A 17,883-nucleotide genomic window follows, 5' to 3' on the forward strand; every position below is an offset into this window, starting at 1 on the left:
TTCACTGTGTCATCAGGCCAAAGTCACACTCCCTGGGGCCCTGGATTCTCCTGCCACTGCCAGACTTGGAGGAAGTGCCTCTTCACAAAGTGTGTGAGTTGTCTTCTGAAGGGGCTAAAGACATAAACCCAAAAGTGTAGATAGCAAATTTAGGGTGTCACCGTTGGTCACTCAGTTGTGTCCAATTCTTGGCAACCCCATAGGCTGTATTCCACCACACTCCTCTGTCCTTGGGATTTCCCAGGCAAGAATACTGGAGTGGGTAACCATTCCCTTCTCCAGGGGATCTTCCCCACCCAGGGATCTAACCCGTGTCTCCTGCACTGCAGGCAGATTCTTCACAGTCTGAGCCACCAGAGAGTAAATTTTGATCAGCAGAAAGAAGGCAGATAGGAACCAAAGAAGTGAACCCCGTCCTTTTCCCTCTGCCAGACTATTCTACAGCGTGGCTTCTCTGCACAGCCTGCCAGGAGACGTCCTTGTGGCCGAGCAGGCATGCCTGCCAAGCAGTCAGCTGAGTTTTTGGCAGTGGCCAATGCAATGCTTCTTATCCGTCCCTGCTCCATTTTCCCTTGCCTTTATTCTCTCTCTTGGGCTAAAGCATCAGCACTCATCAAATTTGCCTCCAGCTCTATTTTTTAGGGTACACAGTCCACAAAGAGTGTCCTATGCTGCTTATTGTCCAGTCTATGAATACAGTCACTGAAAGGATTTACCCAGCTCTTCCCCCTGAGTGTTCCCTTGTCTGCTCATAAATTCTCCCTAAGATTCCTCTCCATGGCCTCAGCCTATGATGTTTTCTCAGGACTAGAGTTTCCTAAAACACAGGACTTTCCATTTAATTTATTTTTGGATGGGAACAGTGCTTTAAAAAAAAAAAAAATTAGTTCTTTTAAGGATTTTTTTTGTTTGTTTGCCGCACCACATAGCATGCAGGATCTTAGTTCCCTGATCAGGGATGAACCCGTGACCCCCAACAGTGAAAGTGCGGAGTCTTAACCACTGGACTGCCAGGGGAGTCTCTAGAGGGACATCTTTAAACACCACCATCCCTTTTCTGAGTCTGACCATTTTACTTCCAGTATGGGTGGCTCATTGCTGTTGTTATTGTTTTGCCTATGGAGTGAATTTTCATAGCAAGGAGTTCCCGAAACCAGAAGAGGAAACACTTTTATTCCGCCATTGTGTTCACAACACTGAACGGTAACTTTTCCTTGTGCCGTTTTGCAATGACTATGGAAGCCATTGTTCCGGGAGGGCCTGGAATTAACCTGAGCTATTCTGCTAAAGTTTCTTCATGGCCCTGGCTCCTGGTCAGGGCATGAAGCCTACTGATTATTCATGTTGATTTGTGGGATCGAGGAGGTTCAGGGAGATTTGTACCAGCTTGTCAGTGCTGTTTATTGAAAACAGTGAGATACAAGGACCTACTTGTCCAACACAAGGAGCTATACCCAATATCTTCTAATGACCTATAACAGAAAAGAATCTGCAAAAGAATACATGTGTGTGGTTTGTGTATAACTGAGTCACTGTGCAGTACATTTGAAACTAACACAACATTGTGTATCAACTATAATTTTTAAAAATTGTTTAAATAAAGAACAAAACAATAAACAATGAGTTACAGGATTTGCACATGGTCTCAGTAAGACCCCAGGGCTTTCCTGGTGGCTCAGATGGTAGAGTCTGCCTGCAGTGCGGGAGACCTGGGTTCAATCCCTGGGTTGGAAGATTCCCTGGAGAAGGAAATGGCAACCCACTCCAGTATTCTTGCCTGTAAAATCTCATGGGTGGAGGAGCCTGGCAGGCTATAGTCCATGGGGGTGGCAGAGTCGGACACGACTGAGCGAACATGTCCATGCATCGGTGTGACAGCTAGAGGGAGCTGCTGTTGAAGCCAGTTATGCCTTGGGAGTATGCCTAAGTGACCCGGGGCATGTAAAAATCCTCAGCTGAACTTCTCTTTGGGGCTCCCTGGTTCCGAGGTGTTCCCAATGGTTCCTGATCCAAGAGAGGGAGTGCATCTGGCCACACATCTTCCAGAAAGGGTGGACAAAGGATCCTGTGCCTGGTCTCTCTGGAATCATTACAGTAAAACAACCATTAACTGTGACGGATATTAACTTAACTGCTGTTGTTATATTGTGTCCTGTTTCTGTAACAAACTGTAGGAGCTGGATCTGGTGAGTCTTTTTAGCAACTGGATTCCTGTTTAACCACCACTTAGTTATATCAGTGCACTTATGTTCAAGGCAGTATTCCAAATGGATTGCTTCACCTGAAGCATGGTCCCCCAAGAACTTTACACCTATGCCCCAGCATGCTGCTCAGTACACTGACTGGAGGATCTTCCATGCACCACCTAAATTGCCCAAGAAACTACCTGAGACTGGTGCTTCCCCTAAGAGGTGGGGTGTTCTGAGTGGACTTTCTTACAGGCACCATGTCAGTTCCCCAGCAAACTTCAAGAACTTGGCCCTTATATGTATTTCCAACATGTTGCTCAACACACGACATGGGGGAGAAGAAGTCAAGGGGCTTAGCCTCTGTCATGCTGCAATGTCATTTATGTATTAATAGTACTGAAACCACCAAGAGTTATGACAGGGCTAGCATGAAGGGAGCGCCAATGATGCAAATACTGAAATCTTCAAGGAACAAGAGGAGAGACCTAGGGGTCTGTAGTGACCTCAGCAGCCAGGTCTGATGATATGAGACTCAAATCCTGAGACTCTGGAAAGAAGGGCAGAGAATGGTCTTCAGGCATCAAGGACAACCCCACCTCTGGGCTTAGGGGTAAGAGGGATGTGAGTGCAGAAGGCAGGTTCAGCAAAGAAAAGCCAGGGTGCTGTGATGGGAGGACCATGGACTGGCTGCTGGACAAGTGAGAACCAAAGTGGTTCTTGACTGGCATTTGGGTCAATGAGACTGGGGCTTCCTGATGGAGGTCATGTGCATTAGCTCAGTGACACACTCTAGGTGCTGGTCTTATACCTTGATGTGAGCACACGCTTAGTAGATTTTTGTGAAATCATGAGTGAATGAATGCCTCTCTGGCACTGAAACCAGTTTGAGACTGTTTCTTGGCACACCATCATTCACAGAGTATGCCTCCAGCAAGCCAGATCCCTAGATACTGGGCAGTCTCCACCGTGTTAAAGTGAATGGGAGGAGACTAGCTTGAATTGGGGGTCCATGTGGCAGACTGAAGGCAGGAGTGGAAAGTCAGTTACAGGCCCCAGTTGGGGACAAGGCTGAGGGGGTGAGGGGGTTGTCTGTGTAGATGGGCCGGCCAACAGAGGGAGGGTGTGGCTTTAGAGTAGGGCCACTGATCCAGCAAGTCCACTCCTGGGCATAGACCCACACAAAAGGTAATTCAAAATGATATATGCACGCCTGTGTTCATTGAAGCACTGTTCACAACGGCCAAGACACGGAAACAACCTAAATGTTCTCTGACAGATGAACGGATTGAGAAGCTGTGGTACATACACACACTGCAATATGACTCAGTCATTTAAAAGAATGAAACAATGCCATTTGAGGACCATGGATGGGTCTAGAGATGACCACACTAAGTGAATATCACTTATAGGTAGAATCTAAAATCTAAAACAAACGAACATACCTGTGAACAGAAACAAACTCACAGAACAGACTTATGGCTGCTAAGGAGGAGTGAGGGTGGGGGAAGGGAAGGATTGGGAGTTTGGGATTAATAAATTCAAACTATTGTATATAAGAGATACAAACAACAGAGTCCTACTGTATAGCCCATATTGAACTATATTCAGTATCCTGTGATAAGCTATAATGGAAAAGAATATGAAAGAGAATATATATGTGCATAATTGAGTCACTTTACAGCAAAAATGAAGACAATTTTGCAAATCAACTATATTTTAATAAAACAAACAAAAAAATACACTAGGGCTGTCTTTACATTTTTCATGTGCAGTTTGGCCTGCTCCCCTGAGGACCTCAGTTGTTAGTCTTGTACCTCATTGCTGATATCCTGAACATGCTTGATGACCAGACTGTTCACAGTGCCACTTAATGTAAGACACAGCCCTTCTACACTTGACTCAGCGGGGGCTGTCTTCCCCGGCCCCTGGATGAACACTGCTACGGGCCATGTTCTCTTTTTCTTACATAATAAAAGTAGGGGCTCCACCTTGCAATGTGCAGAGCCCCACCAGATATAGGAGAGAGTGTGGACACTGGAGTATGAGTTCCAGGTTGGTGTCACCCTGCTAAAGTTGCACAAATGTAGCCTTTTGGGCTACATCCTATAAGGATGAAAATAGTTGTATAATATGGGATCTATTTTTTAAAAAACTAACATTTCCCATCACATATCTTTATAATTAGGACATTAACATTCAATAACATTCAGAGGCATGGCAAGTATAAAATTAAAATGGTAGAATCAGAATTTCCCTGGTGGTTCAGTGGTTAAGATACTGTGTTCCCACTGCCACAGAGAAGGTGATGGCAACCCACTCCAGCACTCTTGCCTGGAAAATCCCATGGACCGAGGAGCCTGGTAGGCTGCAGTCCATGGGGTAGCGACGAGTCGGACATGACTGAGCAACTTCACTTTCACTTTTCACTTTGATGCACTGGAGAAGGAAATGGCAACCCACTCCAGTGTTCTTGCCTGGAGAATCCCAGGGATGGTGGAGCCTGGTGGGCTGCCGTCTATGGGGTCGCACAGAGTCAGACACGACTGAAGCGACTTAGCAGCAGCAGCAGCAGCTCCCACTGCAGGAGGCATGAGCTCAGTCTGCTTGGGGAACTAAGATCCTGCATGCCACGTGGCACAGCAAAAAAATTAGAAAAAAAAAAATATGATAGTCAGTAACCTACATTTTAGCTAGTGTTGATGTCTGTGGAAGTTTTAAAACAACTCCTCTGACACTTCCATCATCAAGAGGTGGGGGTTATGGCTCTTTCCCAGGAGGGTGGGGTTGTGACTGTATCCACCATCCACCCAGAGAGGCTGGCTTAGTGGAGTCAGGTGACCTCTGAGGCTAGGTTTTGAAAGGCTATGCAGCTCCTATCTTGGTCACTGGAAGGAATGGTCACTCTTGGAGCCTAGAGTTTCCTTGTAGGACTTCCAACTACACCTAGGCCATCGTAGGGAAGCCTCATTGAGATGCTCTGATCTGCAGCCCTGGACTTTAGAGTCATTGCAGTGTAAGTACCCGCTATGTGAGGATCAGGGATTGACCAACTTCTGTAAAGGGCCAGATCACGTGGCCTTGTGGCCTCTGATCTCTGTCGCAGCTATTTGACTCTGCTGTGACAGCACAGGAGCAGCCATGAAATAACACGCACTGCATGGCTGTGTTCCAATAATCCTGATTTGCAAACACAGGCAAGAGGCCCACCAGCTATAGTTTGCTGATCCCTGTTCCAGATGTTTCTAGTCCACAGTCATTGAACCCAATATTTCAGCAGAGATGGAAGAGGTAAGACAACCCATCTTCTTTGTACCCTGTCTAAATCTCTTACCCACACAATCTGTGAATCTAACACAGCAGCTGTGATTTACCCATGCTGTGTCTGGGGTGGTATATCACACAGGAATAGATAACTAGACAGTTTTATACTAGGTAAGCCTACTCATCAACAGTGTATTAAAAAGCAGAGTCATCACTCAGCCAACAAAGGTCCATATAGTCAGACCTATGGTTTTTCCAGGAGTCATGTATAAATGTGAGAGGTGGACCATAAAGAAGGCTGAGCGCCAAAGAATTGATACTTTCAAATTGTGGTGATGGAGAAGACTCTTGAGAGTCCCTTGGACTGTAAGGAGATGAAACCCATCAATCCTAAAGGAAATCAACCCTGAATATTCATTGGAATGATGGATGCTGAAGCTGAAGCTCTAATAGCTTGGCCACCTGATGTGAAGAGCCAACTCATTGGAAAAGACCCTGATGCTAAGAAAGACTGAAGGCAAGAGGAGAAGAGGGTGGCAGAGGATGAGATGGTTGGATGGCATCACCAACTCAATGGACATAAGTCTGAGCAAACTCCGTGAGATAGTGAAGGACAGGGAAGTCTGGCATGCTGCAGTCCATGGGGTTGCAAAGAGTTAGACCTGGCTTAGCGACTGAACAACAACAAAAGCCTCGTCAAGAATGTGAGGCATAGCAAAGACTTGAAGGCGGAGAATTAACTAAGAGGGTGTGAGATTATCAGAAGAGCATTCCAAGCAGAGGAAACAGTTGGTGCAAAACCCTGGGATGGAAGAGAGTCTGGTGTATATGAGCAGCAGCAAGGACACCGCAGGAGAACAGGGGTCTGCTGAGATGCCCTGGCAACCCTGCACATCTCCATGTAGGTGTGCAGGTGAGGCTTGACTCAATTCTACCCAGGTCTTGGGAAACTGTCCCATGATTCCTCCTGGGGCAGGGGGAGGTGAGGCTGGTGAGCAGAGGTTGGAGGCATTTTCATATCCCTATCTCACAGCCCGCCTGTTTCTCTTCCTTCTCCAGACTTTCAGCTGGGCATATGAGTGAGTTTCCACCCCTCCTCACCAGGCCCCCCTCCCCGCACCCAACAACACAGCAGCAGTCACCTGTGAAAATCAATGAAACTGCTCGGCTGTACTTTAGAGTTGGCTGCTCATCAGGGAAGCTACCCACTGCTCATGTCCACCCCTCTGGCTGGGTGTCATCCTATGGGACTAGGGATGCCAGCAGCTGACATCATGCTGATTTTGCTGTCAGTTAAGTAACAATGGATCTAAATCCATTTGGACTGGTTGCCTCCTTACAGCCAAATCTAGCCCACTTGACCAGCCCGACTGGGGTCAGGGACTCTGGACCAGAAAGCAGCATAAATGGAAGTGGAGTAAGGAGATGAGGTCAGAGAGGAGAGGGGATCAGGTCATGTATTCCCCTGTAGGCCACAAGGCAGGACTCTGGCTTTCATGCAGAGAGAAAGTGGGAATCACTGTCCGGTTTTTAGCAGAGGAATGGCATTATTGATTCATGTTGTCAAAGGATCTCATTAAAATACATTAATTCTAAAGATGTTGCCTTAAAGATAGTATGTGTGCGTGTGTGTGGGTGCATGCTGAGTTGCTTCAGCCGCGTCCGACCCTGTGTGACCCTAAGCGACCCCATGGACTGTAACCTGCCAGGCTTCTCTGTCCATGGGGATTCTCCAGGCAAGAATACAACCCATACAAGGGTGTGGGTTGCCATGCCCGCCTCCGGGAGATCTTCCCCACCCGGGGATCGAACTCATGTCTCTTACCTCTCCTGCACTGGCACCACCGGTATGCGTGCATATCTATATATAAAATGTTAAGTTATCCTTTCAGTTATTAGTACAAGTGGCTGACATTTCTTTCACGGTTAACTTTCTCTGCGACTGCCCTCTTGGCCCCGCCACACTTTTTTCGCTGGGGGGTGGGGGTGGGGGGGCGCCTCTTCCCACTTCGTAGGTGTTCATCGCCCTCCACGAGCATCACCTCTCTTGGACTCCACAAGGGGGCACAGCAAAACTTTCTTCCCGGGAGGCGGTGAGCTCTGAGACTCCAGGACTGCCTCACACCTTCGGCCCGGGAAGGCGCTCGGCCGGGAGTGCAGCCAAGGTGGCCTCTGCCTCTGGGAGAGTTGCTGCCTGGGTTTTATGTCTGCTGAGCCGCGATTGCGGGACTGCCTCAGCCTCCAAGCCGCAGGCACCTTGTCTTAAGTCTGCTGGCAGCCTCGGGCACCCTACGCTCCTCCCCAACTTACTCTCTGTCCCTCCTACCTGCACTCGTCGGACGTCTGGATCCCCGGGAGGTCGGGGGCACTTTCTCCTCCCCAGACCTCCAGTCACTCCTCCACTTTACGGTCCTCACCTCCCTCCCCTAGCTTTCAGCCCCCGCCCCGCGCCCAGGCTCAACCCCACCCCGCGGCCCGCCCCTCTCCGCCCCTTGGGTCCAGCCCCCTTTCCACCCCCTCCGCCGCCCGCCTCTCCCCGCCGCCTTCCCGCCCCCTCCCCTCCCCGACTGGCTGGGTCGGCTCAGACTCGGCCCCCGGTCCGCCCCGCTCTCGGCGCCTTCGACCGCGGCTCCGCTCTGCGCCTTCGGAGCGGGTTGCTGGGGTCTCCGGGACTGGGCTGTTTTCGCTCGCTCTAGGCCGGCGACGCGGCAGGTTCCGGACGTCCATCCATCCGTCGGTCCGAAGAGACTTTTCAGACCCGCGATCTCGGTATGGGGCGGGCTGTGCTGCTGTTCCTGCCGTGGCTCTTCCTCTCCGCGCTCTGGACGCGAGGTGAGTGCAAGGGGCTGGGGATTCGCGCCTGGGAGCTCCGAGGAGGGAGCGCGCCAATCGGGGCGCACCCGGCTGCTGGCAAGCTTGCAGACCCCTCCCCGCGCCCCAGAGGGGCCAGGTGCTGAGGTGCAGGGCTCCCGCGTACCCACCGTCCTGGCATCCTGGCTGGGTAGTGGGCGCGCGTCCCGGCGGAGCCGGGGAGGAGTGGGCGCCGAGGGCCCACAGCGACCGCGGAGAGGGAAACCGAGCTCGGCCGGTTGCGCTGCAAGTCCTAAAATTTTCGGCGGAGGGAAATGCGCCACAAAAACTTTTCACTGGAAGTGGCTGTGTGGTTGGACCCCAGTTGCTGGCGGGAGTTCTGGGAGCCGCAGGCAGACCCCATCTCCACTCTGGGGGACTAGAGACCCGAAGGCTGCGGGAGTTGAGGTCGCAGTCCCGGTGCAGCGATGCACCAAGGCCAAAGCGCGATCGGGAGGGACTAGTCGGGCTGCCCCCCCGAACCCCCGGGCCTTCAGGGGCTACTTTAGCAGCGACGCCCTGTGAGTGGGTGGGGGGCCAGAAAAAGAGGACGCGCTGTTTTTACCCCTATTATTGCTGAACAGGATCTAACGTGCTTGGTCAGCGTCTAGGCGTATTACCTCTGCGCTGCTGCTGCTGCTGCTAAGTCACTTCAGTCGTGTCCTACTCTGTGAGACCCCATGGCCTGCAGCCTACCAGGCTCCTCCGTCCATGGGATTTTCCAGGCAAGAGTACTGGAGTGGGGTGCCATTGCCTTCTCCGTCTGCACTGCTAGGAATTCCAACATAAGATACTGGATTGGTAAGTGGAGGCACAGGAAGGCAGGTTTCATGGTTCCATTCTGTATCCGCAGTTTGTTCGGAGGGTCGCTGATTAACGAACGGGTTAGAAGTTTAACCTCTGAAGTATTTCTTAAGGAACCTGGAAGAAACTTAACCAGGCTTTATGCTGAAGGCAATAGTACCCCACTCCAGTACTCTTGCCTGGAAAATCCCATGGACAGAGCTCCTGGAAGGCTGCAGTCCATGGGGTCGCTGAGGGTCGGACACGACTGAGCGACTTCATTTTCACTTTTCACTTTTCATGCATTGGAGAAGGAAATGGCAACCCACTCCAGTGTTCTTGCCTGGAGAATCCCAGGGATGGAGGAGCCTGGTGGGCTGCCGTCTATGGGGTTGCGCAGAGTCGGACATGACTAAAGTGAGTTAGCAGCAGCAGCAGCATGCTGAATAAACACACATCAAGCATTTTTCCTTAGCTTAAAGGTTTAGCTTTTATATAAACCTATTGTGGTCAAAGGTGTTTTTGAAGAGTACCTGACAACTTCAATTATACTTAAGCAGTTTACTTCAGAATTTTTCCTGTGAGAATTTCATTGGAAAGCTCAGTTGCTCAAATCAGAAATTCTTAAGCAGCTGCACCCTCTTTTTACACATTAAATTACACATACAATTTATAATTTGAGGCAATGTAGCAATTTGAAGCAAACATCCAGAGAGTAAACCAAGCAAAGAATGAAAACAATTCTATTCTTTACCCCAACCACCCCCCCAAACCCTCAGAAATTCCTCAGCATTTCTGCTAGATCCGTTTTTCATAATCTGTTACATTTTGCTACCAGGGAAGGCTGGCCATAAATAGTCTTGGATGTAGTGAATGTGGTGAAAATTATGGGAAAAGTAACAGAAGCAGTAGTTTTGGGGAAGATGTTTTTTAAATGGAGTGTTTTTCTTTTTCTACGTTTTTTAAAGCATTAATAATAATAATAAACCCTCTGTAGCTGATAATTACTTTAAGCAGATAATCTTAAAAATCTGTTAAAATCCACCCAACTGGAAGAATGAAAAGTTTCTGCAGTTTTTCTTCTCCTACCTTTTGTTTTTTAATCTTGAATTTACCTGTGAGATGTCTGACAGTGTTTCATTTTGTGAAAAGTTCAAAGAATGGGATTCTCACTGGCTGAATGAGAGGGGACCTGTTGGCTCAGATAGTAAAGAATTTGCCCACAGTGTAGGAGAGCTAGGTTCGATCCCCTGGGTCAGGAAGATCCCCTGGAGAAAGGAATGGCTATCCACTCCAGTATTCTTGCCTGAAGAGTTCCATTGACAGAGGAGCATGGCGGGCTGCAGTCCATGTGGCTGCAAAGAGTCGGACATGATTGAGTAACCAACACTTTCCCACACTCAAGGGTGCTGAAGATGGAAATTGGATTCCTTGTCTAGTTTTAGGATTTTCGTACTGCATGTTGTGGCTCTAAGTGGTTTACTCACCAGACAGCAGAGCCAGGAGAGACAGATTATGAATGTGTGCATAGACTCTACACTGTAGGGGAATGGATAATTACAATTTACACATCACTTTAACCCTGAAATCTTCCCTTCTCCTTACCCCCACCCCGTACCCACAAACACCCTCCCACAAAGATAAACACACAGAACTGAAACTGCTGAACCAGGGGCATTTCTGGGCTCTCCAGTCCTTTCTGTTCCGTCTCTGATGGGGGTGCCAATGAGCAACAAATCAGCAAAGGGTAGCTCTAGAGGCCCAGGAGAAGCTGGAGGATGAAAATACAGAAGTGGATCTTGCTATGATTTATGGTGGTATTTGCAGGGCAGCAATGGAGACAGAGACACACAGAACAGACTTGTGGCCCAGGGCTGGGGGGAGGCCCGAGAGGATGAGATGAATGGACAGAGGAGCATGGAGGCATGCACACTACCACATGTGAAACAGAGAGCCAGTGGGAATTTGCTCTATGACTCAGGGAGCTCAAACTGGGGCTCTGTGACAACCTAGAGGGGTGCGATGGGGTGGGAGGGAGGGAGGTTCAAGAGGGAGCAGAGACATGTATACCAATGGCTAATTCATGTTGATGTATGGCAAAAATCAAACCAATATTGTAAAGCAACTATCCTTCAATTTAAAATAAGTTTTAAAAAATGCAGAAGTGGATAAAAGTGAAGGCATTACAAGGACCTAACCAGTGATGAGGCTATGCTTGCCCTTAATGAAACCCTTAGAACTAATTGGGCTTTTTTTCTTTTAATCTCACTTTTTTTTTTTTCCATTACTTATTTAGCTTCATCAAGTCTTAGTTTCGGCATTCGGGATCTTTGTTGCATCACGCAGGATCTTTCGTTGCAGCATATGGACTCTCTAGTTGGGGTCCAGGCTTAGTTGCTGGGAGGCCTGTGGGATCTTAGTTAACCGACCAGGGACCGAACCCAAGTCCCCTGCCTTGCAAGGTGGATATCACTGGACCAGCAGGGAAGTCCTTCAGTTCAGTTCAGTTCAGTCGCTTAGTTGTGTCCGACTCTTCCCGACCCCATGAATTGCAGCACGCCAGGCCACCCTGTCCATCACCAACTCCCGGAGTTCACTCAGACTCACGTCCATCGAGTCAGTGATGCCATCCAGCCATCTCATCCTCTGTCATCCCCTTCTCCTCCTGCCCTCAATCCCTCCCAGCATCAGAGTCTTTTCCAATGAGTCAACTCTTCGCATGAGGTGGCCAAAGTACTGGAGTTTCAGCTTTAGCATCATTCCTTCCAAAGAAATCCCAGGGCTGATCTCCTTCAGAATGGACTGGTTGGATCTCCTTGCAGTCCAAGGGACTCTCAGGAGTCTTCTCCAACACCACAGTTCAAAAGCATCAATTCTTCAGCACTCAGAGCAAAGATGGGCTCGATAAAGGACAGAAATGGTATGGACCTAACAGAAGCAGAAGATATCAAGAAGAGGTGGCAAGAATACACAGAAGAACTACACAAAAAAGATCTTCACAACCCAGATAATCATGATGCTGTGATCACTGACCTAGAGCCAGACATCCTGGAATGTGAAGTCAAGTGAGCTTTAGAAAGCATCACTACAAACAAAGCTAGTGGAGGTGATGGAATTCCAGTTGAACTATTTCAAATCCTGAAAGATGATGCTGTGAAAGTGCTGCACTCAATATGCCAGCAAATTTGGAAGACTCAGCAGTGGCCACAGGTCTGGAAAAGGTGAGTTTTCATTCCGATCCCAAAGAAAGGCAATGCCAAAGAATGCTCAAACTACCGCACAATTGCACTCATTTCACTGCTAGTAAAGTAATGCTCAAAATTCTCCAAGCCAGGCTTCAGCAATATGTGAACCGTGAACTTCCAGATGTTCAAGCTGGTTTTAGAAAAGGCAGAGGAACCAGAGATCAAATTGCCAACATCCACTGGATCATGGAAAAAGCAAGAGAGTTCCAGAAAAACATCTATTTCTGCTTTATTGACTATGCCAAAGCCTTTGACTGTGTGGATCACAAGAAACTGTGGAAAATTCTGAAAGAGATGGGAATACCAGACCACCTGACCTGCCTCTTGAGAAATCTGTATGCAGGTCAGGAAGCAACAGTTAGACCTGGACATGGAACAACAGACTGGGTCCAAATAGGAAAAGGAGTACATCAAGGCTGTATATTGTCACCCTGCTTATTTAACTTATATGCAGAGTACATCATGAGAAACGCTGGACTGGAAGAAACACAAGCTGGAATCAAGATTGCCAGGAGAAATATCAATAACCTCAGATATGCAGATGATACCACCCTTATGGCAGAAAGTGAAAAGGAACTCAAAAGCCTCTTGATGAAAGTGAAAGTGGAGAGTGAAAAAGTTGGCTTAAAGCTCAACATTCAGAAAACGAAGATCATGGCATCCAGTCCCATCACTTCATGGGAAATAGATGGGGAAACAGTGGAAACAGTGTCAGACTTTATTTTTGGGGGCTCCAAAATCACTACAGATGGTGACTGCAGCCATGAAATTAAAAGACACTCCTTGGAAGGAAAGTTATGTCCAACCTAGATAGCATATTCAAAAGCAGGGACATTACTTTGCCAACAAAGGTCCGTCTAGTCAAGGGAAGTCCTTAATTGGGCTTTAAAACTCTTCAGTGTTACGGTTTCTCTCCCAAACTGAAGCTGTCACCGTATTTCAATATACTGTAAACATTATCCCAGAAAGAACTTTAAGCTATCTAGTTGCCCATGGGCTTTGTATCAATGGACTCAAATGCTTTGGGAAAGGAAGCAGGTCACATTTCAAAACTAAATAACTTTTCAAAAGTTTTTCTGATCTGCTTCCTTAGAGTGATGATTCTATGTGTGCATGTGTGTATGCTCAGTCGCTCAGCCATGTCTGACTCTTTGCAACCGCATGGACTGGAGCGCGTCAGGCTCCTCTGTCCATGGAATTTTCCAGGCAAGAATACTGGAGTGGGTTGCCATTTCCTTCTCCAGGGGATCTTTGACACTGGGAATGAACCTGCATTTCTTACTCTGGCAGGTGGATTCTTTACCACTGAGCTACCAGGGAAGCCAATGTGATGAATGGAACACTATTATTTTTCACAATGATAACTATTGTTTCAATCTTATTTTAAAAAATAACTTCCAAGTAATCCTAGGAGCAGGGTCAGTGGGTTGCCAGTCAGAGTTGGTTATAAACAGTGCCAGTGAATTGATAACACACCACCAGGTAGAGAGGCTGAGCCTTGCTTTAAATGGGTTCCCCCACCTGGAAATGAGCACATGCCAACCCGCCACTTTCTGCGTAGTGGCCAAAATGAGACTTTTGAGGTTGATTTGGACTGGGTGGCTTCCCTTTCGGCACCAAGGTTGGCAAGGGCTGGGGTCCTACGTCTCCTCTTTGACTCATTTTCAGTTTCAGTTCTTGCCGCTCCAGCCACAAAGGTCTTTTTGCCTCTTTTTTTGTGGAAGTTCCCTCTGGCTAAAATCTTTTCCCCAAGAAAACGCTAGCTCAGTTGCTCTCCTGAAGAGGCCTTTGCTCACTGCCACCTCTGCCATACTTACACACACACTCTATTAAATAACTCTACCGCTGTCTGATGGGTTCCTCTCTGTTTTCCAAGCAGGTGCTCATTTCAGGTGCTCAGTATCTGCTGTTGTTTAGTCGCTAAGTCATATCCTACTCTTTTTTGACCCCATGGATTGTAGCATGCCAAGCTCCTCTGTCCATGGGATTTCCTGGCAAGAATACTGAAGTGGATTGCCATTTCCTTCTCTAGGGGATCTCCATGACCCAGGGATCGAACCCTCGTCTCCTGTATGGGCAGGTGGATTTTTTAACTACTGAGCCACTAGGGAAGTATCTGCACTGGGTAGTATTTGCTCAGTATCTGCAAAGATCAAGGCCTCTGTGGGTCTTGCTGTGTCTTCCTCCCTCTTCTTTCTCCCTTCTGGCTTTTCCAGAAACAATTGCCGCAGCTCCCAGGCCCTTGTGCTTGGGGCTTGGTTGCTAGCAAACAATTTTTCATTTCACTGTTATGCCAAAATGATTTCATTACTAGAAAGGTTACGGTAGATTTGTGGACTGTATTAAGGCCAATAGAGCAAAATTAACATTTTTTATAGTCTCTTGACTTAAAATTAAAAGCCAATTTTTCATGTTAAAGATACAGTTTAACAGCTCCTTGTCCAGAGCAGATTGCCTAATTCCCAGGTTGTTGTGGCCCCGAGTGTCTTGACTTTGGCGTGTTGTTACTACTTTAATCTTAACTCGAAACACAGGGCTCAGAGTGGGGGTGGGGGTGGGGGGAAATGCATCTCAGCAGGGAGTTAATTATTATAAAACGTGAAAAAAAAGCAGGTTATTATTAAACCTGTGTGCTTCAAGGGCTTGGAATGAAAATGTTAACAGGGGCTGAGTGACCAAATGGGCTGGGCTTCCTGTCCTGCCTGGCTGGCCTCTGGGGAGCCCTGGGTGCAGTGACTAACTCTCAGGACCTCAGCTCCCTCACGGGTCTAGTGCAACTCTTCGTTATTCGTGGAACCCGTGGAACCGTCGGGAGGATAAAGGAGCCAATGTCATGTGGTAAAAGCTCTCAAACTATTAGCCATTGTTACCCAAGCTCCCTCCCTTCTGAACTCAAATTTTGTGGTAATTGTTTTTCTTAAACAAAAGGTACTGGGGGGAAAGTTTCCCCTTTTCTCACTGAAATGTGTCCTAAAGTGAAACCTAAAATAGGAGGTCAGATCTGTGGGCGCCACCCCCCGCCCACTGGTCATAGCTCTTTGGTGGAGGGCTGTGGAGGGTCCATTCTGGAGCGCAGAATTCCTTGCTCTGTAAGACTGTTGCTGCTACGTTGCTTCAGTCGTGTCCGACTCTATGCGACCCCATAGACGGCAGCCCACCAGGCTCCCCTGTCCCTGGGACTGTTTCCTGGTATTTCTGCGAACAGAACCCACACTTGTTAGCTCAGACAAGGCAGGACCTGTCCTGACTGCTCCCTTCCTGCCCCCCCATGACCCTCACTCCTTGAATTCAGGCTTAACTTGGTTCAGGAATAGCTTCCCGTCATGTGCCTCTCAGGAAGGTATAAAAATGAAGTCCAGTTCCTGCTCGGTGTTTCCCACACCACTCTACTCTAAAGTGGGTGTGGTTTTGTTTTGGTTACTTTTTTTTTTTTTTTGGTTGTTTGAGTGTAAACATCCAGATAATTCCTTTCCTTTTTTCCAGCTAAAACTAGGTTTGCCAAATGCAGGCTTCCGGCTGCAGTGGCTACAAAATGAAGCTCTGTTTCTTGGGCGGTGCTCTTTGCCTGTGCCTGGGTGGGCGCGTGCAGGTGGTCTTGTGGCAGATGGGCCGGGCAAGGAGCCCCAGGTGTGCTCCTGGTTTCCAGGTGCGTCCTGCCTAGTGGCAGGTGTGAGCAAGCCCCCCAGGCACCCCAGGAAAGGCCCAGACTCCTCTGCCTCCCACACTCTGGGCATTTGCTAACCCTTGACCCAGAGGGAACTTGTTCTCTATCTTGTTCCTGGTTCCAGCCCTGCTGCCTCCAGCTAAAATGCTGAAATGCTACCGGACAGGAAGATCTTGCAGCCCGTTTTGGAGAGCAAGAATACTCAGGGTACCTACCAGCCAGCACTTTCTCCCTCCTGGGTCTTAGTTTTCCTTGAAATGAGGCTGTTGAACTGTATGGAAGATTTTTTTTTTTTATCGACCATTAAAAAAATAATTGTATTTGTTTATTTTTGACTGTGTTGGGTCTTTCTTCATTGCTGTTCGGGCTTTTTCTCTAATTGCTCTGTGGGTGCACATGCTAAATCACTTCAGTCCTGTCTGACTGTGCGCCAGCCAGACCGCTCTGTCTATGGGATTCTCCAGGCAAGAATACTGGAGTGGGTTGCTATGCCCGCCTCCAGGGGATCCCTCCGACCAAGGGATCGAACTCTAATCTTTTACGTCTCCTACACTGAGAGGCGGCAAGTGGGGGCTACTCTCTAGTTTTGGTGCGTGGGCTGCTCGTTGCGATGGCTTCTCTTGTTGCAGAGCATGAGCTCTAGGGTGCATGGGCTTCAGTAATTATGGCTCCTGGGCTCTAGAGCTCAGGCTAAATAGTTCTGGTGCACGGCTTTAGTTGCTCCTCTGCATGTGGGATCCTCCCGGATCAGGGATGGAACCCATGTCACCTGCATTGGCAGACGAATTGCTTACCGCTGAGCCACCAGGGCAGCGCAGGGTGTGGACGATTTTTAAAGCCTTACATTTGTTACAGCGTTGTTTCTGTTTTCTGTTGTGGCCTGTTGGCCCGTGGGATCTTAGTTCCCTTGCCAGGGAGCAGATGCGCACCCCCTGTGTTGGAAGGCGAAGTCTTAACCCCTGGATGAGCAGGGAAGTTCCACGGAAGATTCTTAACCACAGCGAAGGCCCAGGTCTTCCCTGGGTTCATGAGGCCTGGAAGCTTGGCCCCACCAGCTGCTGGGCAGCTTGCCCTCTTGGTCGCCATTTCCACTCTGTCTAAGCCTCTGTCAGCCAGCAGGATCCAGTGGGGGTGGCCTGGCTGCCACATCAGGTCACCTCCTTAGGTCCCAGTGTTTTCAAGTGAAATAAGGATGTGGTTGCTGTTATTTAGTTGCTAAGTTGTGTCCAGCTCTACTTGTGACCCCATGGACCATAGCCCGCCAGGGTCCTCTGTCCATGGGATTTTCTAGGCAAGAATGCTGGAGTGCATTGCTGTTTCCTTGTCCAAGAGATCTTCCCCACCCAAGAATCGAATCCAAGTCAAGGAAGAGTAGTTATGTCTTAAAGAGTTTGTTGAAAATTCTGCACTCCATTCTAAAACATTTTATTTCATCCTTTTGTCCCCACTCCAGTATTCTTGGGCTTCCCTTGTGGCTCAGCTGGTAAAGAATCCGCCTGCAATGCAGGAGACCTGGGTTCTATCCCTGGGTTGGGAAGATCCCCTGGAGAACGGAAAGGCTGCCCACTCGAATATTCTGGCCTGGAGAATTCCACGGACTGTATAGTCCATGGGGTCACAAAGAGTCGGACACGACTGAGCAACTTTCACTGCACTCACTTGTCCATTTCATCCACCGTTAGTTCATCTTTCACTTAATGGTAAAATGGATTTTCCATGAGTCTTGAGGGAAGACAGGGTCGGGTGGGGGAAGGATCAGGGCAGAGGGGAGAGGGAGAAAAAGAGAGAGGAGACATGTTGACTTTATGTTTGGACTGAGACCGTACAAACACGGTAAGTTTTACACCAAAAGCTAAGCATGTTGGAGTGACTTGGGCTTAGAGAAAAACCA

The 17,883-nt window shown here is 48.4% G+C and overlaps 2 protein-coding genes across 8 annotated transcripts in view; one reads left to right on the forward strand and one right to left on the reverse strand.

Moving 5' to 3' along the window:
• ANAPC1 (anaphase promoting complex subunit 1) overlaps positions 1–7,826 on the reverse strand; it is a 108,576-nt gene extending 100,750 nt beyond the window's left edge. For all 3 annotated transcript variants that reach the window (XM_086328316.1, XM_086328313.1, XM_086328311.1), the window contains exon 1: positions 7,777–7,826. The gene's annotated coding sequence lies outside the window, so the exon portion shown is untranslated. The remainder of the gene's footprint in view (positions 1–7,776) is intronic.
• Positions 7,784–17,883, forward strand: part of MERTK (MER proto-oncogene, tyrosine kinase) — a 133,697-nt gene continuing 123,597 nt past the window's right edge. For 2 of the 5 annotated variants that reach the window (XM_086328326.1, XM_086328323.1), the window contains exon 1: positions 7,975–8,282. Coding sequence is in view for 4 of the 5 variants with exons in the window: in XM_086328323.1 (XP_086184449.1) it covers positions 8,222–8,282 (61 nt within the window). In the remaining variant the exon portion in view is untranslated. Of the gene's footprint in view, positions 8,283–8,889; positions 9,102–17,883 lie in introns of those variants that run through there. The other 3 variants (XM_086328319.1, XM_086328321.1, XM_086328320.1) reach the window with 2 other exon arrangements.

Source organism: Bos grunniens, chromosome 11, assembly GCF_055505025.1.
Source record: "Bos grunniens cultivar Pamir isolate PY7600 chromosome 11, Bosgru_T2T1.0, whole genome shotgun sequence".
Lineage (NCBI taxonomy): Eukaryota > Metazoa > Chordata > Mammalia > Artiodactyla > Bovidae > Bos > Bos grunniens.